Raw genomic sequence first — 26,167 nt, 5'->3', positions numbered from 1 at the left:
AAAATTCACTCACTCGCCTTACCTACCCACCCGTCCATTCTCCCACTCATTCACTCATTCTCCCAGTCATCTACCTCCTCTCCCACTCATCCGCCCACCCATCGACACAATTTTGTCAGAATCATCCCCACCCCTTAGAATACTAGGAAACTAAGAGGGAAGATAAGATGGTGCGATGATGACGACGATGATGCTAATGATGATGCAAATGATGACACAAGGCCAATATCCCCTTGACTCACTAGAATTTCATGTTCGACAATGCTTACATCTAAAAACAAAACAGCATCACATGAAAAGATGAGAGTGAACAGAGACCCCAGATTAAAACCAAGAATCACTGAGATTATTTTCATCTCTCCTCCTAAATATATATATATATATATGTTTAATTAAGAAGTATATATATATATATATATATATATATATATATATATATATGAGAGAGAGAGAGGGATAGAGTGAGCGACTTCTCTCTCTCTCTCTCTCTCTCTCTCTCTCTCTCTCATACACACACACACACACACATTCATTTATTACATTACCCACCTGCTCGAGCCAGGTCGAGGGCATCGTCAATGATCTGAGCGCGGTTGACAACGTGGATGACGATGTGATCCTGGGTCAGTTGCTGCACCAGGAGGTTCCAGTTGTTGATGTCGTAGTTGACGCGGTAGTAGCCCGTCTCCTGCAGGTTGAAGATCACCCACTTGTCACTGGCGGGCAGCGAAGACACCGTCACCTCCACCTCAGTGTCCTTCATCCACATGGTAGGCTGGGTGGCGTTGAAGTCTGGGTCGTCTTGGCTGGTGTAGGTCAGAGGCACCCACCACCGGTACTCATCGCTCTCTGGGCTCGTCTCGTTCTTCACTGACAAAAAGCGTTCCTGCAGAGAGTATAAACTATATCATTAATAGGATTCTGTGTGTCGTTGTTCCTGCCGGATATACTGTACAACACATTTCATCATTCTACTTCTTTTTATTTATTTATTTATTCATTTATTACATCTTCTGACGACAATAAGATTCCTGTACAGATCACTGCCACTTCCCTGCATGATTTAGTAATGGAAAGTTCCTCGCTTTCTTCTGCACAGACAAAATGGAGTTACCTGAGGGTGATTGATCGTAAGTGAAGTTGATGGATCCGGATGCCTGTGTAATATAAGTCCACGGCGCCGTTCTACAAACTGACTTAACTAAACCCGATCAAACTTAACGTGACCTATCCTAATCTAACTTAACCCAGCCCAGTCCAATTCAGTTTAACCTAATCTAACAATCTAACCTAACCTAACGTACCTAACCCAATCATGATCGAAGCTAACATAATGCAACTTAACTCAAACTAACATAAGCTTAGCTAACCCAACCCAACCTAACCCAACCCAACCCAACGTACCCTACCCGACCCCAGCTTCCCCAAGCCTACTCTAATGTTACTTCATCCATTCTAACCTAACCACATCTGGCCATACCTGCGTGACGGTGGCCGTGGTTCCGTCTTGTGACCTGTTGACGGTGATGACGGGGTAGCCCATCTGCAGCGTCCACGTGTCCATAATCATTTTCACCGTCACGTCCTCGGTCAGCACCCCGTCCTCGTGAGCTGCGTCGGTCAGGAATTGCCAGAGGTCGTCTTGCTCCGCGTTCCCAAACATTCTATAATAGTAATACAAATGCTAATACTAATACTAATACAAATAAGTATCCATTCATTGATCATCAAATCCTTTACTGCTCCATCTGGTGCGTAGGGGGCCGAGGCTAGGTTACTCAGCTACGACATTTAAGGGAAAGGTGACCAGCCTCACTAACCCCTGAGTGACATTATGGGAACAATAAATTCCAGTCCTCCCCTAGAAAATAAGCTCTTACAGGCCCAATCCGGTTGGAGCACCCTAACCCACTGAACCACTAGGCGTCCTTTGGTTATGTACTGTAGTTACCTCCCAAAGTAAAATATGTTTCCTAATTTACAGGAAGCCATATAGCTTGTCACTCAGTGTAGAGTCATCCGAAAACAGCACTACATCGTCTAAGAGGATGGCAGGTGCCCTGACCTACCACATCACAACAACAACAACAACAACAACAACAATAATAATAATAATAATAATAATAATAATAATAATAATGATGATAATGATAATAATAACAACAACAATAATAATAATAATAATAATAATAATAATAATAATAATAATAATGATGATAATGATAATAATAATAATAACAGTAGTAATAATAATAATAAAAATAATATCAACAACAACAACAGGGATGCTCAGAGTCCACTCACTCGATGTAGTGCAACCTAAAGGCGACACTATACTAAATGTCATGGCAAATGGTTTTTGAAATTCAAAAAACCAGTTACTACGCAGGGTGGTAACCATGTAACTAAATAACGCCTGGTGATCTAGTGGGTTAACGTGCTCATAAAGGTTTACGTCTGAGGGTTGGTTGTTGAATGGGTTTATAACTCACATAATACTACTAAAGGATGAGCGAGGATGGTCACTCTTGCCTGACGTATCGGGACTGAGTGAACGGGCTCCAAGTTCCTACGCCCATGAAAAAAAAAAAAAAAAAAAAAAAAACTTGAATAATGGATGGATGGCTAAGAATGGCCCGTAATGACATGAACCCCCCCTCCAAAAAAAAAAAATATATATATATATATATATATATATATATATATATATATATATATATATATATATATATATATATATATATATATATATATATATATATATAAAATAAAATCAGCTACCCCAGCTTGCAACACAACCGTCAATTTACAAATACAGATCCCTATTTCACTTCCGGATGCAGAAAGACTTAGGTAAAATGATGTGAGTTACTTAAAGATGCCAAATTACTTACAAATACTGAGATATAAATATTGAGAAATTATATATCCTAAGAAATGTAAAAAACAAAACAAAAAACAAAGACGGAGTTAAAGATACTGAAATATTTACGAATACCGATACAAATACTAAGATACTTACAAATACCAGGGATAAAGGTACTAAGATGCAAATACCAGATACAAATACTGTACTAAAATTGTTACAAATACCAGGGATAAAAACTCTGAGATACTTACAAATACCAGGGATAAAAACGCTAAGATTGTTACAAATACCAGAGATAAAAATACTGAGATACAAATACCAGGGATAAAAATACTAAGATTGTTGCAAATACCAGGGATAAAAACACTGAGACTCTGTACTTACAAATACCAGAGAAAAAAATACTAAGATTCTTAAAAATACCAGGGATAAAAACACTGAGATACTTACAAATACCAGAGATAAAAATACTGAGATACAAATACCAGGGATACAGATACTGAAATACAAATTCCGAAACAAAAATACTGAGATACAAATACAAACATACAGACACAAATACTGGAGTACTTACAGAAATACTTGAAAATACTTACAGGTACTTACCCCTCGAGATACAGATAACTTAGGTACTTACAAGGTGTTGAGGTAGTTGGTGAGGCCCTTTGTAAATGTGCCCTCCGTCAGGAAGTGGTTCATCATACGCAGAATTGACGCCCCTGAAGAAAGAAATGTAAAGGATATTAGCAAGGAGAAGCTAAGTAAAGGTGTCAATAAAAAAGCTAAATAAAGAGTAAAAGATGATAGAACGAGAAGGCAAATAAAAAAGGTAAAGAAAAATAAGAAGGTTAACAGTGTGGTAAAAAAGAAAGAACTCCCAAACAAGATAAATATATAAGAAGAACGTTAATTAAGTGCTGGTTAGCTAAGAAAAGGCAAACAAGAAAGAGTACTTGCAAAGTGTAACACCTGCGCCCACTAGCTGGTTTAAAGTCCGGGTATTTGACATGTCCTGTGACCTTAAACTTCAACTGATTGTTTTCAAAATGAAATCACTTTAGTCTTGCCTAACCCATACCCTTTCATGAAGTTTAGTTCAAAGCAGATCGAAACTATAGGACTTAAATTTGCCCAGTGGCCATGGTCTTTGAACTTTCCTTGTGACCTTGGCCCTTGACTGGTTGTATCTCGAATTCCTTTATCTTTCCCTCGCCCAAAGCCCTTCCACTAACTTTGGTCCAGATCAGATGAAAACTATTTTAATCCATCCTAACCTGGCTTAACCCGAAACTATAATGGTAATACAAATAAGTATCCATTCATTGATCATCAAATCCTTTACTGCTCCATCTGGTCCAAGTCTGACTTACGCTAGCCTAACCTTTAGTGTAGGAGATGTCGTCAAAGATCTGGTTAATCTCATCTGGATTTTGTACCGGAATACTAATAGGGTGGGAGGACTCAAGGCTGTCTAATTCCAGTACGTCCTGCATATCCTCCGACACAAACTTGTTTTCCATTTGCAACGTTGGTTCCAGCTGAAAGAAGAAGAGGGAGAAAGCTGAGGGTAATGCCTATCAACTGCACGGGGATCAATTATCCCCTTGAGTTTGTTGATGTACTGCAGTGGCTCAGAAACAAACATATTTTTCATTTTGTACTCAGGATGTATATGAAAATTTGAAACTTTCAGCCATGGGATATCTGTTGCATTTTTTCTTGCTACTGTCTGACGATCATATTCAACTTAAGGACCTCCATTAGTGAAGGGTTAGTGAAGGGTATGTCTAACCCCTCCAGTTCAAGAAGTCTGTCCTGAGATGAATAAACCCATCTGAATATTGCAAGACTAATATGTAACAGACGTCATCTGCTTCAAGGGGACAGAATAAGCATTACAGAAAAAACTGTAAAGGAAGAGAAACTATTGGCAGGATACCTATTATTCATTTACAAAAGCAAAAAAAAAATTGAAAAAGCAACGGCCGAGTATAGTAGATTGGTTATGATAAAAAGTGTATGCTTTTCATAGTGTTAATGCATAATAATAGAGGAGCTGTAAATGAAATGATGCTGATGGTGGGATATCTAGCCTTAATTCACAATACGAAATGATGGGTAAACCTGTTGAACACAGCAAATTGGTTATGCTGAAAAATGTATGCTATAGAAATCAGAGTAATAGTCCTTTTGATTAATTAAAAACTAGTACTGTAATGTGTTAAAGGAAGCGTATTAAAAAAAAAAAATGTTATTGAAGAAAATACAGGATGATACTCTGAATCAGTTGCTTACGAAGTTTGTCCCAATGAGTTCGACGTAGGAAGCGAATCCCTCGTTGAGCCAGATATCGTTCCACCACTTCATCGTGACTAGATCGCCGAACCACTGGTGGGCCAACTCGTGGGCCATCACCACAGCCACCCTCTCCTTGTTCCGTGCCGAGGACATTCCTTCCTGATACAGTAAGGCCGTCTCTCTGCGAGAACAGTTAGGGACGAAAGTCCGGCACACAATCCATTGTCTCCTCTCAACACTTACGGCATATTTGTCACTCTCATTTTTGATGCACTTTACAAAATATGGGCAGAGAAATATGCTAAACCTTTCGTACTTTCCTTTCAGACGCCTCATATAAAAGTCTTCTATGGGCAGAAAACATGCTAAACTTATATCACTTCACTTGGACATATACAAAAGAGAGCCATTTAAGGGAAGAAAAATGTATTAAACTCATCTCTCTATACTTCCAGACACATCATACTGAAGAGAGTTATCTATAGGAATAAAAACATACGAAGCCTCTCTCACGTTTCTCATCAGTCATTCCTGCCATCTATTGGCAAAACAACAAAAATAAACCAAAACCAAAAACAAAAAAACCCAGCTTCTTCCTAGGTGCCGAAAGCCTACCCTTCAATAATAGCAGTGACTCTCCGCAAGGACTTCACTGAGAGACGTAGAGTAAATTCGTCTAATACTCAGCAGCTTTCATTTCTGGCTGCCCTCTGGTGGCTACCATTCTTTTTTCTTAGACTATGAGGGTTTCTTTTAGATTATTTTTCTTGCTGTCTCAACCGATTTTCTTCGGCTTAGGGTTGACCTCTTGCAGCGAAGAGGTCACCGAGGGTTATATCTGACCTCTGGTATTTAATGTCTCTCCTAAGTAGCTGAATAAAATGTCCTCAAGATAGGGAGAACAATTAAAGACATGCGAGAAGTTTAATATATTTTTCTACCCAGAGATGACTCACTTCAGTATGATGCGTCTAGGAGAAAAATGACCGACATGTCATGTAATAGTAGACACTATATGATGATGATTATGATGATGGCTCTACCTGTACACAGTACAGACCCAGTTTTTCATTGCCCCCTGACGATGATGGTGATGATGATAATGACGATGATGGTGAAGACAATGATGATGATTATGATAATGATGATGATGATAAACGCACCTGTACACAATGAGCCCCCAGTTCTCCATGGCCCCTGCGGAGAAGTCGGGAACGGCGATCATGTCTTGCTTGGGCAGAGGGAAGGGGATGTTGAAGTAACTCTCGTAGTAAGTCAAGATGCGAGGCCCACCATAGATGGCGTACGCAGTCTGGTCTATTGCGTCCCTGCGCGCCCACACTATGAAATATTGGCAAAAAAGACTTACTGTTCTACAGCAACTAAGATCACCATTCTACTGCTACTAAGACTTACGGTTTTATTACTAGTAAGACTTTCGATTCAACCACTACTAAGACTTACGGTTCTACTACTTCTAAGACAGCAGTTCTTTTACTATTACTATTACTACTACTGCTAATAATAATTACGGTTCTACTACTACTACTACTACTAAGACTTCTGGTTCTACTAATACGAAGACGACGATTCTACTGCTACAACTACTACTATTACTACTACTACGATTAAGGCTTACGGTTCTACTACTACTAAGACTTGTGGTTCTACTACTATAACTGGGTGAGCCATGATGGTGTAAGGACTCTCATAACTTTGAAGGATATGGAACAGCTGTAACTGATGGATGAGCCCAAAACACACACACACACACACACACACACACACACACACACACACACACACACACACACACACACACACACACACACACACACACACACACACACACACACACACACACACACACACACTAGCCCTCGCCTTTTCCCCTACCCCTAAACACGACGTGGTCATTATAATCAGGATCATCGTTGTGGTCAAAGTCGGACACAGAGAAGGCGATCAGGTATGTGGACATAGGTAAGGTCGTCTCGAACGTGTCCCAGACCCAACCCTCTTGATCATCTCTGTAGTAGGAGAGATAGCATTAGTTTTATCATTATCATTAATGTTATTTGTTGTTTTTATCATCGTTGTTATTATTATTATTATTATTATTATTATTATTACTATCCACCCATCCATCCATCATCCAATCCTACATTGCCCCATGAGGAGCGTAGGAGCCCGGGGCTAGGCAGTTGGTCCCGACATTTAAGATGAGAGTGAATTATTATTATTATTATTATTATTACATCCGCCAGCGAAGTTGGAGGAGGTTATATATTTACCTATGTTTGTCTCTTTGTCCACACGATATCTGCAAAAGTTCTCAAACGAATTGTAATGAAATTTTGCGGAAGATTGGGCCATAAGAAAGAATTTATTAAATTTTTGGGCGGATCCGGACTTGGATCTGGATCCTAAGTATCCCGCACAATATCTCCAGTTCTCAATGAATTTCAAAAAAATTTTGTGGAAGCGTGGGCTGTTGGTCAAGGAACAATTGATTAAATTTTTGGGTGAATCCGGATCCTAAGTATTCCGAACAATATCACCACGGATCGGGATCCGGATCCTTTTTAATGGCAGCGGCATTGGCAGAGGTATGCGCTGTCTGTGAGCTTTCTAATTATTATTATAATTGTTATTAATCCTGCATAATCAGATAAACACGGACAGATAAACCGATGGATAGAGAGACAGATGGATGGATGAATGAATGGAAGGATAGATAGACAGATAGAGAGAAAATAGATAGACAATTACTTTTCTTATTCTTCGTGAAAAACAAATCACACTAACAAGACAGAATATTTTGTGCATGAGGACCCAGGGAAGGTGATGGTCAAGTGGTTAAAGTTACCTACTGTTCGGAAGACGCCAATTTGATCTCCGTCTAAGGCAGGGGGTAATTTTTTATTTGAATTTCACTAACATAGATTTTTATTGATTTTCCAAAAGACCCATGAACGTACTACAATAAAACCCACTCTAATACTATGACTCCTTTCTGAATTAGGCAGCCCTAGCATGTATTCAGTATGGACGGTGGGTGTGAGTGCTTAAGTGGTGACACGTGAAGAAATTTGACACGTAGGAGAACCGCAGGACCTCAGGGAACGGGCTCTAGGGAAAGACTCTCCAGAGCACTCACACGGGAACGGATTTATTGAGAGGCATGTTTGCGATGGCGGTCATGGTTTCCTCCCTTGCGATGCTGACGTCGAAGGTGGCTTTCATGGCGGGCTCGTCGAAACACGGGAAGGCTCTCCGTGCGTCCGTCGGCTCGAACTGGGTGACTGCGAGGAGCCTACGGGAAGAAGGACAAAGGATGAAGACGAAGACGAGAGAGAGAGAGAGAGAGAGAGAGAGAGAGAGAGAGAGAGAGAGAGAGAGAGAGAGAGAGAGAGACTGATAAAGTAGACATATGATGATAAAATGTGAGAAATCAAAATGAAAATTGTAATACATCAGCCATTCAGTGTTATCTTATAGACTATGTGCTGTCCATCTATCTGTAGCTCTTTCCCTCTTTGCCTCTTGTTATCTCTGTTTATCTCTGTGTACCTGTCTGACTACTTATTAATTTCTGTGTATGTATATGAGAGAGGGGGGTGTGAGTTGGGAGCAGGGCAGTGAAATGGCGGGGGACAGGGCGACTTGGAGGCGATTTGTTTGTGGCCACCCCAAACGGGATTGAGGCGTCTGGCAATAGATAGATAGATAGTATGTATCTGCATATGTATATAGGTATGTCTGTATCTATATATCTGTTTATCTGTCTATCTATCTATTCATCTATCTATCTACACCTATCTATCTATCTATCTGTCTATCTATTTATTTATCTGTCTATCTAGCTATGTCTATTATTTTCAATACTTATCTATATATGTCTGTCTATGTGGGCATGGATGTATGGATGTACACATGTAAATATCTCTATCCATCTATTTATCACTCTATCAACACTTATGAAAATAATGTTCAAGATAAAAGCAAGTTACTGTTCATTTCCCTCGGCATCGGTATAGGTTGATCTATAGAAGCCAGCCAGTTTGTCATTAAGATAGCCCTCGAACTCCATGTAGAGGTGGTATGTCTTGGTTTGTTCAAGCGGTTCATCCAGCTGGGCGATGTAGAACTGACGCTCATGGTCGTAGAGATGCTGGTTGATGTTAACAGCTTCGCCTCCGTCAGTGGGGGTCACCTGCAGGAGGGGTAGGGGACTTATCAGTTAACATCATCAAAAAAGATATTTATTTCTTCAGTGTTTTGCTGTGTATTTCGTATCTTATCCTTGCCGTTTCCTGACAGTTTACTCACCTTAGAACAGATTCTCCAGACTGTGGGAGTTACATATAGCTCTCATAGACCCCCTCTTTACGAAAGGTCTTTCCTAAGCTGATAGAGGAAACAAGAATAAACAAAAAGAAGTCACTGGAGAACTTATACGACTGGGATTAACAGAGCAATTGACTATTGCATTTCCTTCAATTTAACTTGGTCTTAAAGTGGTATCTGTCTTGAATGCTAAACTGTAACAAAAGATCAACACAAAAACGTGTACTAGTCACAAGGAAAAAGTCTGGAAAAGTTGCATAACCATAACGTTGTTCTATTCTGTCATCAAGCTAAGGAACAGAAGATGCAAATGGACGAAAATCTCAGCCAAGGTAAAGGAGATGAAGTAAAATATGAAACAGATGAATTACCGTGATAGTTTCGTTCTTGGTGATGATGTCAAGGATGTGCAGCGTGATGTTGGTCGTGGCCTCCTTCACCTCCATCTCCACCCTGACTGAGCCCACAATACTGAAGTTGCCGTGAATGAACGGCTGCAGCCGTAACTCATAGTGGATGGGCCGCAGCGACGTCGGCAGCCTGATGTCCACAACCTCATCCTTGGGTGCTGACTTCTCGGCTGACACCACCTCATCATGGAGCCCTGGCGTTGGTAGCCTGATGTCCGCACCCTCAGTCTGGGGTGCTGACTTCACTTCCGGTTCGTGTTTTGAGGGAGAAGCAACCAAGAGTGGAACCTCGTGTACTTCTTGCTCAGGCTATAATTGTTAAGATCCAGAAACATTAGTTTTGTGTCTTGTGATATAAATATTATTAATATCATAAACATTGCATCTCGTGAACTAAACATTATTATCCATTCATATATCCATGAAATAATTAATGCCCCATCACGAATATCGAGTACCATTAATTCTGAGTCTTCTGAAATAAACATTATTATCCCTCCATCTGCTTATCATCGAATCATTTATTTTCCACCAAGAGTATCGAGTTCAGTTAATCATGTCTTGCTAACTGAACATCATCATCAGGTATCATACAGGACAGTTTACAGACTGCACACAAAAGATATTTCACTGCCGTGTTGTGTAGTGTGTTTGTCTAATAATATTATCATTTTTCCCTTGTATTCCTTTTGCAACTGGGCTTTAATTTTCTTCGAGTTTCTTTACAATGGCAATGGCGTCCTACACCGAGGCCGCCATTGTGCCATTATTTTCGCCACACTGATGGCCCTTTGTTTTAGCACTAGGTTAGAACCGAAAGGCTGCCGACCTTTTGGAAGAGCATGAAGTTACGACTGAAAGGTTGACCCATCCAGATTAGTTTAGGTCAGACGAGGTTAAGTTACTCTGTTACAAGTAAACTGTAATAGAAATGATCATCAATGTCAAATGAAGCACGTTACAAATCACTGGGAAAACCTAGGCTTCAGGTAAATATCGCTGATTGTATGGAGTGCAAAGTAATCCTTATAATTCTTGTCTTGTGAGATAAGCCATATTATCTATCCATCTGTCTATCGTGCAGCCCTTTAATGCCCCACCAGGATCAGTTAAGTCTAGTCATTTGAGGTGAGAATGTACAGTAACTCCCTCCTAAGTGATATCATGTGAGCGATAAACCTGTACCACTCTCAAATCTAATCTCTAATCTGCTATATGCTATTGGAATGCTTTAATCAACTATACTATCAATCCTGTCTTGAGAACTATGATTATCTGTCAGTCCATTCCTTATCCACTACATTACTGATTCAACAGGAGCCCCACCTGAACACCCCCTCTTCTACCCCTTAATTGGCTATTCCACGCTTGTATAATTACCCCAAAGCTGTATGCACAAATAATCACCATTCCAACACACTTTCCACTACTATATGCTTAACTCTCTCTCTCTGGCTCCTATGACTCACCCACAACCATGTATCAAAAATCTTCGTCCACGTTTCAGAATATTGGGCTTGATAGAGGACCTAATGCTTTCTTTGAGGGATGCACAATATACTTACGAATAGTGATACATGTTTTTAGTCGCTTAATTGTGAAACTCTTACATGATGTTCTGAAAAGTTTGTTGAGTACCAACGATCACCTCAATGGGTTTCGAAAGGCATTGCTCACTGCTTCGTCTTATATCGTCTTCAAGTGTGTCAGTATTTTTGTCCGTAACTTCTCGCAGCACTCTAATGTTATACTAATTTTGTGACTGATTTACTAGTCGGCCTTTTAAAGATTTTCTGCACTGAATATCCTCCTGAATATACCCGCAAATATTCTCCTGAATATATTCCTGAATGTTTTCCTTAATATACTTCTGAATACCTTCCTAAGTATACTCCTGAATATAACCCTGAAGATACTACTGAATGTACCCCTGAATATACTACTGAATATCCACTCACATATTGTCCCAGCAGAAACACAGGGGCCCAGGGCTATGATACCATCTATCTTTCTATAGCTAGACGCCACAGTCCCGTAAGGGGTGGCCATATGTCTTAGAGTTAGTGGTTTTACGAGAGGGGCACTAACCCCCCGCCGACCCCTGTTGGCACGTGGGGAACACGTATGGGTTGGGTATATAGTTACCACCTAGCAATGTTAATGGTTTCCTGGCTTACAGGAAACAATTAGGCCTGTCACTCAATGTAAAGTCACCTGAAGAGGAAAGAAGAGCGATAAAAAGTGACAGGAAAGATGGGAGAAACAGAAAGAGAGGAGGACAGCCTCAGAGAAAGAATGATAAAAGTGAAGGAATAAGTAGGCAGCCTTACATCAAGTTAGTGGATGATGGTAGCCGCCACCTACCACAAATTCATATTTTTAAGGCGAGAGTGACCACTCCCCAACTTTTGAGTGGCATTATGTGAGCAATAAACTCCAACCATCCCTGTAACGTAAACCCTTATGATCCACATCCTGTTGCAGTGCCTAAGCCCATTAGACCTCCAGGATGGGTAAAAAATTAAGAGAACCTTGTTACGGCCTATCTAGAGCCACTAATTCCCACTTCATTTACTAACTCTGGGATAGTCATAGTGAGTGTGTGTGTGTGTGTGTGTGTGTGTGTGTGTGTGTGTGTGTGTGTGTGTGGTGTACCCTGGTGGAGCTGCGGTGTGAGAGTAATAACCAGAACTACATGAGCTCTCAAAATTCGGCTCCTGAATCAAAAAGAGAGAGTAAGAAGGAACTTATTTAGAAGTAGGAGGCAGTAAACAAGTACTGACTTATAGAGAAAGACCAGGTGCTGCGATACTGACGTGCGTGTGTGCGGGTGCGGTGTTGGTGGTGTGGCCCTGGTGTTGCTGAGGCGTGAGAGTGATGGCCAGAACAGCGGAGGCCACGGCGGCTGTCACTAGCAAGGCCGCCAACACCACCGATACCTTCCGATTCACAAGCAGTCCCTTCTTGCTAGAGGTCGCAGATGAAGAAGACTCCACGCTCAGCACCTCCATTGTATCACCCGCCATCTTGGGCTGAGTTCCTGGTGCCTGGATAATGGAAAGACTAGTGACTTTGCTCCTAAAATCTAGAAACGAATTATTACCTAGCCGTGTATGGAATGGAAAGGGAGAGTATAGTACTACCCTTGTATTTTGTGTATATCGTGAAAGGTGACTAAATATGGTGGGAGATAGGTGTGGGAATACAGTTTTCCAACTCACACACACACACACACACACACACACACACACACACACACACATTTTATACTGACAGTCTTTCATAAACTAAGGAATATAGCAGAAGAAACATCGAATACAGGTCATGCATGGATAAAAGAATGCGCATGGATATAATGACCGTAGAATGAAGAAGTAAGGTAAGGTGGCATATGAAAGGTAATTAAATGTAATGATTCTGAGTGAAACTTGACTGAATGAGAAGGGAGGGGGTGATACTCGGGAATGTAAAGGGTTCGAAAAGTTTGGAGAAAATGAAAGTGTGAACAAAAGTAAATGATAATAGCCAGTCCCCTATTATCCCCTTCGAGGTGTGGCGCATCCAGACTAAGCTATCGTAGTTCAGAATAGCTAGTTTAGATGACTAGTTTATACCTTTGATGTTGTTACGTGACTGAAAAGCCTCCAGTTACTTCTCGGGGATCAGACCAACTGGATTGTTCTAACCACTCATCAAACAGGGGTTCTAACACCGATGCGAGTAGAGTTGTGGGACGGTGTGCGACTGTGGGAGTTTAATCTTCAGAAAAAACAGTCCTACCCACAGGAATACTAACTCTGGTTCAAGTGTTCTGTGTAGACTTTCTTCGTTAATAAAAACTGTAAATTTGTACTCGTATTTCTTAGTATCTGTGAGCGATAGCAAAATGACTAGTGGCTTACAAGAGTCATAGGAAGATATGCACCTACTGATGCATGTATTGTTTCTGGCTATTAACTCCGGTACAGATAATCCTTTTCTTTAATTCTTGCAGCTACTGATTGAATTTATGCAACTTAGGAGAGCTCTCTCGTGCTAAGGGGGTTTACATGGCTGTATCAAACTCTTCCAGTTCAAAATGTCCAAAGATTTAAAAAAATAATTACGGGGTGAAAGAAAACGACATCCCGGAATCAGTGACATAGCAGCAAACATCACGTCCTTTGCCCTGTTTGGGTGACGGCAGTGTGAGGGAAGACTTTAAAGATGTCAGGAGTAAAGACTACACTCACCTGCAGACACGTTAACTCGGTTCCAGCTATTTATTTTTGTATATTATTATATTCCACTTCTTAAAACCCTCAGTTCCCGTATACCAGTGGTTCTCCTCTTCTCTGAATGACAGCAGGAAAAAAAAAAAAATAAAGAAGTTTGAAGACATTCGTAAACTACGTACCAGTTACTATTTTTAGAACTGTCGAGTCACTTTTTGCTTACATGCTTAACAGAGTCTCTTATCTTCTTTAGGGGACAGCAGTATGAAAGGGAAATGATGTAAGTCAAAATACACACTATACATACCAAGAAATTCGTAAACTATGGTCCAGCTACTGTTTGTAGTACTATTATGCCGCTTTTTATAAACATCCTTGTACTCTCGTCCCTCCTCTTCTTTGGGCGACAGCACGGTGAATGATGAATTTTAAAAGGTCAGCCGTAAAATATCTTACCTGCAGATAATGACGTTCGGGGCAGGCTGTTGCATTTAAAACTTTTATTCATTTTTCACTGACAAACTCGAGACTCATATTTTTTGGATGACGGCAGAAGTAACGATGACTTGTAACGTCTTCACTACTACTACGTCTTTATAAATTTTCTTCTCACTATCTCCAGACAATTCTATTCAACTCAGGAGAGGTTTTTAGATTTGGAAGCATCTCTAGGAGCGACCCGGTCAGTCTGTTATCACTAGAGATCTTCACCCGTAAAGTGGTTCACTCCAGCGTATCCCTATACCGTGCTTTACTGTAGCTTCCTAATAATTTTCCCACGCAAGATGGTTGTCATTAACTAAGCCTCATGTGGTGCCTGGGAATACTCTTCATTAAACCATTCACCACCAGAGTGCTTTCCTAATCTCAGTACAATCGTCTGGCAAAAGCGAGAATATAATGCAAATGACATCTTTGGGCTGAAGATGTTAACATGCCAATAAATCACTTACCTACAAATCCGCCAACACAGATGCAAGTGTTATTTTGGCAATTTTTTTTTTTAATGACGATTCTTAAAACTCGAAAACTCAAAATCGCATCAACAACACTCTCGGGCTGACAGCAGAGTGGGTGATGATTCAGTTTGGCACCCATCTCGAGCGACGTAATGCCATCACCTCGGTTATCTAATCAAGGGAGATACAGGCTGGGGAAACCACATATTGGCCAAGATCACGGTGAAAAAATTGTTAGGTCGAGTGTGCGTCGTGGAGGAGAAAATATGATTGCATATTGATGATATTGGTTGCACGTTTGATGTATTGAAACTCCGAATTTACTACGCACTATCTCTCTACCCAGTTAACAGGGGCACAACAGTAGGGTCCGCACCTTCCCGTTACTTGATTATATGGTTACCACCAACAGCTGGAATGGTTTCGTGGGTTACAGGAAATCATTAGGCTTGTCCCCAGTGTAGAGCCACCTGAAGTGGAATGAAGAGTAATAAAAGTGATAGGAAGAATGTCAGAAATAGGAAGAGAGGAGGGCAGACAACAACAAAGGATGATTAAGATCAAGGAGGAAGTAGGCAGTAGTATATCAAGTGAGTCGATGATGGTTGCCCCACCTACCACCCTCGTCATTGGTGTAATGTGGTTAAATAAAGTGACGAATAACCACAAAGCTATTACAGAGTAAAGGCCCTCTCATTAAGCTCTTAAGTCAAGTCCAAAGTAACAACTGTTCTTACATGACAGATACGCTTGACCGTGCAAGGTTATCTGCTAATTTTTTTTTTGCTTAATCAGGCAGTAATTATAAATAAAAGTCTGATATGTGCTGAAGAGGGATACCTTCGTGTGGTGGCACAGATATAACCGGGGGTTGGAGCTGTCCGGGTATAAGGATGTCCTTCAGCCCACTCCCATCTTCCGAAAGGAGGAGGATGGACTGCGGAAGGAGAGTTGCTTTGGCCCTGCTATCCACTAAATTCGCTCTCTGATGAGCCTTGCGTTGCAGCTGCTACTACTACTACTACTATTACGACTACTACTACTACTACTACTACTACTACTACTGCAAATTCTATTATAACTATTATTGCTGCTGCTGCTGCTGCTGCTACTACTACTCCTACTCCTGCTCCTACTTCTACTACTACCAGTACTGCTACAAATTCTATTATTACTATTACTGCTGCTGCTGCTGCTGTTACTGCTCCTACTCCTGCTCCTCCTCCTCCTCCTCCTGCTCCTCCTCCTCCTGCTCCTCCTCCTACTATACTACTACTATTACTACTACTGCTGCTACTACTACTACTACCACTACTACTACTACTACTACTACTGCTGCTGCTGCTACTACTACTACTACTACTACTACTGCTGCTACTACTACTACTTGTACTACGAGTCAGAGAGCATCACCATGGGGACTGACGGGGGTGTAATTTCAATTCCAATTTTGCCCAGACGAGCTACTTTATTGAGCAGCGTCCCCCATCCTGTGGGAGAACAACAGCATGAATGCGGTATATACAGCTCAGATAGTTGGTAAACCTCATCTCGTTTTTATATGATACATTAGAGTACTGCTTATATCTTAGCAGAATAAGTGCTCATAATTATTCAGCGGACCTATATGGCGCACATTCGCAGTGGTTACAGAGATCTGCATTTAGAAATATACGGACATATTATATACACATATAAATGAAAATGCACACCCACATGCATACATGCATGCACACATTACTCACACTCAAGAATACACATACACATACACATACAGCACAACTAACTTACAGTTCCATACATATGTGCATATGCATGAACACACAGTTATATATACGGGTACTGTATATACATCCATCATACATAATAATTATACACGTACAATACACAGTTCATTAATATGGACATAGCTGAAATATGTTTGAGTTTATACACACACAAATACATGCACACACAGATAAGTGCATGCATGCACACATGCACACATATGCACACGACATATACAGTACATGTATGAATAAATTAACGTACAAACTGATTACAAATTATGTAGTTAGCTGTAGCAAACATGTTCATGCAGAACAGACGGCAATAGGACACAAATGACAACATGGACTGTTCACAATCATTTTCGTGCAGTCTTATCGACATATTGGTACATAACATACAAATATAATAATTGCAATATATACGGATATATTGCAACAGATATTTTTGTACAGTGGTATACATACATACGAATATACATATGAAGATATTTAGTGGTACAGACATAACTACATAGATATAGTGATGGCATATTGGCAGACATTTACACAGTGCAAAAGAATGTATACCAATGAACCTATTGGTACAGTACATATTGTACATACAGGGAAGAACAATGTTGTGAGTTTCTTTGTACACAGGGTGCCTGTGAACTGACCCCGTGAGAAAGAACAGGAAAGGGAAGGGATGGATTAAGAAAGGGGGTGTAGCAGGATTAATAGGAGGGTGAGGAGGGGACGCGGCATCTGTGGAGGAATTATGACATGAAGTGGAGATCAGGAAAGAGAGAGAGAGAGAGAGAGAGAGAGAGAGAGAGAGAGAGAGAGAGAGAGAGAGAGAGAGAGAGAGAGAGAGAGAGAGAGAGAAATTTTTGATGGGTGGTTTACTTGTCGCTCACGATCGTGACATTTCTTCCTCAGCGAATTATTCTACACCTTCGCTTCTACTAGTATGTCACTGATGCAAACATATATAAATACAATAAAGAGTTTTATGACGTAATAAGCTCAGCACATTAAATCTTAGCATCTTGTGACGTGTCATTGACAGAGATATAAATAACACATAGGAGAAAGCTCTGGTGTAATATGCACACTATCTATCTATCTATCTATCTATAGCCCGACGCCCTAATCCCGCAAAGGGTGGCCGCAGACAAAACGCCTCCAAGTCACTCTATCACCCACCATTTGACTCCCCTCCCCCCAACTCACCCCCCCCCTCCCTCATATACCTCTCAACTCCATCCCTCCACCTCATCCTCGGTCTACCCCTCCCTCTCCCCCCCTCCACCTCACCTACATACACCCTCTTAGTCAGTCTTTCATTCTCCATCCTCTCCACATGTCCAAACCACCTCAGTGTATTTCTCCTAATCTTTTCAACCACATCCACATCTACCCCACAACGTTCCTTCACTCCTTCATTCGTCAACCTGTCCCTCCATGTCACTCCACATGCTCCTCTCAAGTAACTCATTTCCACTGCTCTCACTCTTGACTTGTTCCCCTCTTGCAAAGTCCACGCCTCGATTCCATACGTCAGAGTAGGGATCACAATACCATCATGCAGTGACTTCTTAACTTCCATACTCACCTCCCTATTTCTCATCACTGCTTTCAGTGTGCCAACAACCTTCCTTCCCTGCTGTACCCTTTCATGTACTTCATCCCCCAAAGTTCCATCCTTACTCATCACACTACCCAAGTACTTGAATGCACTCACATTCTCCATATCCTCACCATCCAACCTCACTGCACACTCTGTGACTTCATTCCTCTCAAACACCATAACTTTACTTTTGTTTACATTAACTTTCAGCTTCCTCCTCCTACACACTGTCCCAAATTCATTCACCAAACCTTGCAACTCCCATTCATCTTCACTCAACAATACTGTATCATCAGCAAACAGCAACACCGGAAGCTTCCAAATCTCACCCTCATTCATTAGGGCCACCCCCACATCCACTGCCCTACCTTGTACCTCCATTACGACCCCATCCATATATATATTAAACAGCCATGGAGACATTACACACCCCTGTTTCAGTCCCACATTGAGATCAAAGAACTCACTCAGCTCACCATCCACTCGCAACGTAGCCCTAGCTCCCTCGTACATACTCTTCACAGCACTCAACAATTTCCCCTCCACTCCATATATTCTTAATACCTTCCACATACCTTTCCTATCTATTCTGTCATAAGCTTTCTCCAAGTCCATGAAGGCAGCGTACACTTTCCTTCCCTTCTCTAGATACTTCTCCACTAAATATCTTAGAACAAATATCTGATCTACACACCCTTTTCCCTTCCTAAATCCCCCTTGTTCTTCTCCAACTAGCTCCTCTGTCATATGCCTAACCCTATCAATGAGTATTCTACCATATATTTTACCAGTCACACTAAGAAGGCAAATACCCCTATGGTTACCACATACTTCTCTCTCCCCTTTTCCTTTGTACAGAGGAACAATTATACCTGATTTCCAGTCCTCTGGAACCCTTCCCTCTTCCCAAGCCAATCTACACAACTTCCATATCCACTCCACAACAATCTCACCCCCATACCTAAGCATTTCACCACACACTCCATCAATTCCTGGGGCCTTTCCCAGCTTAATCTTCTTCATCGCTTCCACTACTTCCGACCTACTGATCTCTTCCTCCCTCCTCTCATCTCTTCTTCTCCCAGCCATTCCCCAACCACTTATACTCACACTGCTCTCACTCTCTACATTCAACAAATCCTCAAAGTGCTCCTTCCATCTCCTCAATTTCTCTCTCTTCTCCACCAACAATCTATTATTCCTATCTTTCACTCCCCTACTATTTCCCCTTTCACACTGCCTTACTTTCTTTACCTCCTTCCAAAACAATTTCTTACTCTCCCTCCATTTCACACACAAAAAAAATCGCTTAAGGAAAAGGTGCTACGAAGTATACTATGTTAACACGATTAAGGTAATGTAGCTGCCCGTGGAATGACCAAAAAAAAAAAAAAAAAAGAATATATAACGGAGGTGACCTATTCTATGCCACTGAAGTGAACTTGTATAAATGCCAGCGAAACCTGACGACCTCGGCCGACGTAGCGTGCAATTAAGCCGCTCCAGTTCACTCGGAGATACTTCATTTAGCTAAATATAATCATGATAGCGTTAGTCAGAAAATATTTCCTAATTGTACTTCGACCACTGAAATTGCTTGAAACATCTAGATTATTATTATTATTATTGGAGATTCACTGACTAATACGTCCATTAATTTTGAACACGTTAATAATAAAATGATAACGTATTTGCGTGAGTGAAAGTTCTTGTCTGCTGTGTCAGTTTCGTCAGTAGAGTTGGGTGTGATTCCATTAAACAGTCTCAATACAATCACTGCATTTCTCCCAGTCACATTTATCCAATCATTGCCGTGCTGGTTAATGCGTTCGTGTTGGTGCTCCTCGCTTTCATTCCAGCTACTTTGTTCCGTCATGCTTCTGAGAATAATAGTGGTTTTGCAGCTTTCCACCCACACGATGCAGTTTCTCCTGTGGGTGTTGAGAGGCGGCCCCTGATTCAACATTTCCACTACTCTGTAAATGTAGCAGGTGGACCGCATTTAATTTCTTACTACATTTCAGTTCTTCATCAATCTTTTTCTTGTAATAATCATACCTTTAGTTTAAATGTGTGTGTGTGTGTGTGTGTGTGTGTGTATTCTTACGAGCTCTAGACAGTTTTGGTCGACTTTGGAAACGCTGGTCGTAATGAAGGGGCTAATGTAGGCTATATCAAACCCCTCCAGCTCGGAAAGTCTCTCCCAAGTTGAATGAAATCGAATGACGGTAGCAAAGGAGGCGTCATGGTTCTCAAGCTAAAGTATTACTGGAAAGGACCTCAGCCCCTGGTCCGAGGCACAGCTTCAAACCTGAATATAATCGTCTGACACTAGCAAGAATTAAGTGCAGAAAGACGTCACCACAAGGAAGGTGTTCACTCAATTTTTTGTTCGCAATATTAACTTCTTCAACCCGAGAAAGTACTCTCCATTATTTTTATGACTATATAACTTACCACACTAATGACTCTTCCTCAATGGGTAAGCAGAATATCACGATTATTTTGTCGCTTTTATTCATATTCCTGTATTCATTTGCACATAAGCAAATTGTACATTATTTGTGAATATCCACCTAATTGCAACACATTTTGTACTCTAGATGAATAAATAAACAGCTATCTAGAATCAACCGCTTTACTACCAGAAGTCTCTTCAAAGATGACGTGGTAGTAGATTTCCATGCAGGGATTGTCGCTGCTGTAACCTGACCTGACAGTTTAATCTAATCTACCCAAGCCCAACTAAGCCCACCCTAACCTTACACAATTTAATCCAACTCAACCCAGACTTGTAAGAAAAACACCAAGTACAGAGAAGGGACCCGTTTAATTCGACGTTTCTTCAAGCAGGCGTGCTTGGCGAAACATCCAATAAAACAGGCACTTTTCTGTACTTGGTGTTCTTCTGTCCCAGCCGATGCTGAATATAGTACCAACCCAACCTTACTCATATTACCCTAACTTATCACAGCCTAACCTAACCTATCCTAACCCAAGGTGCTCCAACTTCACCCCTCCCAAGGTAACCTAACCACCGCGCCTTAAACCCGTAATCATGCTCGTGAAGCCACAGGAAGAAGACTTGGTACTGGTAGTCCATTAAAGCTATGTTGTTGCTGGTCCTAACCTGACCTTCTCTAACTCCATCTAATCAACCCTGATTTAACCCATCTTACCCTAATTTAATCTAACCCAGGTCAACTCAGCCAAAAGTAGTCTAATTTCACCCATCCTCACCTAACCTCACCTAAGCTAACGTAACCTCTCCTAACCGAAGCCTCTTCAACTCAGCCCACTTAACCTCACTCGACCTAGCCTAACCTCACCGACGCTAGCCTAACCTATCCTAACCCTAGTCCCTCAAACTTAACCTAACGTACCCTAACCCAGCCTAGCCTCACTTCCGCTTCAACCCGTAACCATGGTCGTGAAGCCACTGGAGGATGACTTGGTAGTATTGGTCCATCCAGGCTATGTTGTTGCTGGTCCTCTCGATGGCTTGGTCCACGGCCCGGGTAGCGGTTCCCAGCTCCTCCAAGTGGTCCTCTTTGAACACCTCCAGCTGGGGGATCAATGACAGGAATAATAACTATCTATCTATAGCCCGACGCCCCAATCCCGCAAAGGGTGGCCGCAGACTAAACACCTCCAAGTCGCTCTGTCACCCACCATTTGACTGCCCTCCCCCCAGCTTACTCCCCCATCCCTCATATACCTCTCAACTCCATCCCTCCACCTCCACCTCCAACGGTGGTTTTTATTAGGCAATTATAACTGAGGGACGAATGGTGTGAATAATATTAGTGTTTTTTTCTTTATATCTCCAGCTGAGGGATGTATAAAAAAATATTAATGTTTGAGTGGTAGTCTTTAAATATCTTTAGAGGAAAGATGAATGAAATTTATAATAATAGTAATAATAATAATAATAATAATAATAATAATAATAACAATAATGATAATGATGATGATGATAATAATAATAATAATAATATTAATAATAATAAAATAATAATAATAATAATAATAATAATAATAATAATAAAATAATAATAATAATAAAAATAATCACATCACATCACACTGCTACTTAAACACACACACACACACACACACACACACACACACACACACACACACACACACACACACACACACAGTCATCTTTTTTTTTTTATATATTCACAAACATTCTCTCTCTCTCTCTCTCTCTCTCTCTGTCTCTCTCTCTCATGACATACCTGATGCTTCTCCTCTCTGGTGTTAAAGTCTTCAGCCACTATCCGCACCAAGTCTCCCAAGGTCGTGAATGAACCGAAGCTGCGAATATTTGGAGGTGGAAATTAAGAGACGGAATAAAAGAATAAAAGGAGGAATGGAATGCTTCGAGGAATTACCACATATGGATGCCATTGTAAGGTATTAGACGAAGAAGGACAGTGAAGATGAAAGGAGGGGTCGAATCTGGGACGGTAGGATATTGGAAGCAGGTGGATATAAACCCCTCATGGTGGAGACAACACTAGTATTCTATTCCAGCTAATACCAGACGATTTTATTCAACTGAAAGTGAGTCACAAGAGTCTGAGTGTTAATATTGTCACCCTTAACTCTCTATTGGTCAGACCTAACCCAGATGATTTTATTCAGCTATGAGTGAGTCAGAGGAGCATAAGTGATCAGGAAATATTGGATACAGGAGATAAAACACTAAGAATGCACTCGATGGGAAACAAGAATACTTATGAATGAACACTGAAGACTACTCACTAATTGGAAATCATCAGCCATTGGTCCCTGAGGAAGTTCCAGGCTAGATCCCTTCCTATATCGTTCCTAGATATCGCCGCAAAGACACTGCTAGCGTCCTGTCGCCTGATGCCGCTGTCCTCCGTGAACGCCATCTCCAAATACCTAAGGACGGAAGACGTGCTGTTGACATGCTAGCACTATGGCTTCTGTGTTCCAGGATTTTAGACCTTTATAATGACCTAAAGCAGATTTTATGCTACGGAATGTTGGTACTATAAAAAACAAGTATCCAGGCCTGTACATGAAATGGAACCTGAGTTATATTTCTTTTTCTAGGAAATTCTGAATAGTATAAAATATAGGATGATGGCCCATTATTCCTGTACAGAGAATAATAATAAAATTCTATAAACAATAAGTGAAAGAAGACATACACTGCAGTATTTCAGACCTTCTTGTCGATTGTATTTCAAATGTAAAGCACCCCGAGAGTCTTGTCATAGTTTTGCGGTGATTGAATATATATTTTTTTCTTAACAGTACAAATATCTAGACATATTTTCTCGTAGACCTTTAAATTTATCTAGGGCAGCAACATGTTGTAGCAAGAACTGAGTTTTAAAAAGTTCCTGTGCTGAGGGAGTTAACTAGAAATTTCTGAAGCAATCTCTCCTACTTTCAGTTTACCTTGACAAAATCCAGAGCTCCTTCGTACACGCAAGGGCAGACAGGAGGGTGTCCTTCTCCTGGCCCAGGTTGGAGGTGAGGTATTGGTTCCACGCGAAGTTCCACTCCTCCTCCCCTCCTTCAGCGATGCCAGTACAGTAGACGGTGCTCTTCTGGTTCGGCGAGATGCTGGAAAGTCGATACAGGGTGATGGTGTTACTGTGTTGGGTAATTTGTGTAGTTTTTTTTTGGCAAAGCGTAATGTATGGTGCTCACCTGTGTCAGCGAGACGAAGTAGAGTCGATCTCGGTTTACCGTATTATTGTATTAATCGGCAATACTTCCGAGGCTTTTAAAGCTCTGATGAATTTCAACGAAATTTATGGTTTAATTTTATTACACCTAATTCAACACTTCGTATATATAATTCCAAATACAGACGGTCAAAACTCTTTCAGAATTAGTGATTAGATTATGGATTTATATGGTCAAAGATCCATTCTTTAACATTTCCTTATATATATATATATAATATACAGTATATGGATTTGCACAAAGGAGATTTTCACAGAACGGATCCGTCTGCAAGTGTGTGTGATCAAAAAACATTTAGAAAAAGAAATCATTATGAAACATAGCTGACTTCTAGTGCTCTGAAGTAAAAAGAAAAAATGAGAAAGTAGTCTTTAAGTTTTGTGGTAATTCAGCATATCATACCTAAACATCAGTTACCCTGCTTTTTTTTTGTTTTTTTTTTTCAATATGCAAGTTAGTGTGTGTACTATAAGCTGTACCGGCTTCATTTGGATCATTTGGATCGGTTGCAATAAACATGAGGAAATTAACGTGTCAACTCTGAAGTGGAAAAAAAAAAATCATATTTGAAAAATTAGCCTTTAAAGTTCTGTTCGTCTTCATCGTAAGTTGGCATAATTATAGCAGCAATCTACATTTTGCAACAAAATTCAGTAAATAAAAAATAGCAATGCCGGGATGAAAAAAAAGTACAATTTTGACAAATGAGTCACACATGTTGAATGCAGGTGACTGACCGAACGGCGGGTGCCTTTTGCCATGACTCATCCACCAAACTGGTCGTTCATATGAACAGAAATACCTAATCAAACAACTATGTGACAAGAAAGATAATATAAAGGAGGAACTGAGTGCGTCTCATGTCAAGAAGACACATGGATATTCAAATACATAATAGAGCTCTATAAATGTATCTTATGGCTGGAGGGACTCATAGTGATGTTTAGGTTGAATAATATTACTCGCTGGAAGTGATTTAGACCTACGCAAATTTCTCAGGATTTTGGGGATATTCTCACGTGAACGGTTCCCTTGTTATTTTTGCTTCTTAGTCTGAGATTTACAAACAACCTTTTTATCATGTGGCAGTAGCAACAGTAATGTATAAAGAAACATTGTAGCCAAGTGACAAGTGTAAATAATACAGTATGTGTACTGAATTATCTACCTTCCATCGTCTGGGCTTAGCATCCAGTCTTGGTACAACGTAACCGATTTCTCGACACAATCCTGGTAATCAAGACTGCACACCCAGGAAGAGGCCAATGTGCGCTTATAATGCTCCAGTTGCGGGTCATTCGCGTTGTCCTCAAAGCCCACAGAGTCATACAGCGGCACCAACAGCGACAGCAGATATTTCTGAGAGAGTGGCCATCATGGGAGCATTACTTTACATTGACCCTTTGAAGTCCAGGATGTTTTTATTTTATTCTTGCTATGTACAGATGATTTATTCAATTTAAATGATTTGGAGGGGCTGAATATAGTTTCCATTAATTCCTTCATCAGTATGGGAGCCTCTGAAAATGAATACAGTCATCTGATAACTGTAAACATTAAAATGAGTACAGTCATATGATAACTGTAAACATAAACTAAAAAAAATGTCGTCTGGCTGAAGGGATTAAATAGCGAAAGATCATTGGCTCAGCGAGAGACATTATGAATACTGGACGTTTACAAGACAGCAACGGTAGATAGCTGGTGATCATCGGCAGCATTGGATAGCACTAACATGGATGATGTGTGCTGTGGTTTATACACGAATATGGACACAGCCAACAGTCATAGACTGAGAACATTGAGCTAAGAGACAGAACCAGTCGTTAGCTAGTCACTCTCACACATGCGATACATAGCCTAAGCCTCACTTCGCATTAGTTCTAGTGGCTGAGGGAGATCTTTTTGAATGGCTTTAGGTAGGCCAGTAACCTGAATGAAGAAAATTACTTA

At 40.7% G+C, this 26,167-nt stretch overlaps 1 protein-coding gene across 1 annotated transcript in view; it reads right to left on the bottom strand.

The window, feature by feature from the left end:
• Window positions 1-26,167, bottom strand: part of LOC145401113 (uncharacterized) — an 84,092-nt gene that overhangs the window by 49,213 nt on the left and 8,712 nt on the right. Inside the window, exons 11-27 of the mRNA XM_080273483.1 lie at window positions 25,383-25,573; window positions 23,921-24,088; window positions 23,252-23,395; window positions 22,723-22,801; window positions 21,902-22,043; window positions 16,514-16,590; window positions 12,744-12,974; window positions 9,889-10,236; window positions 9,181-9,383; window positions 8,328-8,483; window positions 7,064-7,197; window positions 6,331-6,508; window positions 5,165-5,348; window positions 4,251-4,407; window positions 3,507-3,588; window positions 1,481-1,664; window positions 550-886 (exon numbers count right to left, since the gene is read on the bottom strand). Of these exons, the coding sequence (XP_080129609.1) occupies window positions 550-886; window positions 1,481-1,664; window positions 3,507-3,588; window positions 4,251-4,407; window positions 5,165-5,348; window positions 6,331-6,508; window positions 7,064-7,197; window positions 8,328-8,483; window positions 9,181-9,383; window positions 9,889-10,236; window positions 12,744-12,974; window positions 16,514-16,590; window positions 21,902-22,043; window positions 22,723-22,801; window positions 23,252-23,395; window positions 23,921-24,088; window positions 25,383-25,573 (2,995 nt within the window). The remainder of the gene's footprint in view (window positions 1-549; window positions 887-1,480; window positions 1,665-3,506; window positions 3,589-4,250; window positions 4,408-5,164; window positions 5,349-6,330; window positions 6,509-7,063; window positions 7,198-8,327; window positions 8,484-9,180; window positions 9,384-9,888; window positions 10,237-12,743; window positions 12,975-16,513; window positions 16,591-21,901; window positions 22,044-22,722; window positions 22,802-23,251; window positions 23,396-23,920; window positions 24,089-25,382; window positions 25,574-26,167) is intronic.

This window comes from Coenobita brevimanus, chromosome 54 (genome assembly GCF_032717465.1).
Source record: "Coenobita brevimanus isolate Jiangsu-jjx chromosome 54, ASM3271746v2, whole genome shotgun sequence".
In the NCBI taxonomy this organism is placed as follows: Eukaryota; Metazoa; Arthropoda; class Malacostraca; order Decapoda; family Coenobitidae; genus Coenobita; species Coenobita brevimanus.
This window is presented reverse-complemented; position numbering and strand designations above follow the sequence as displayed.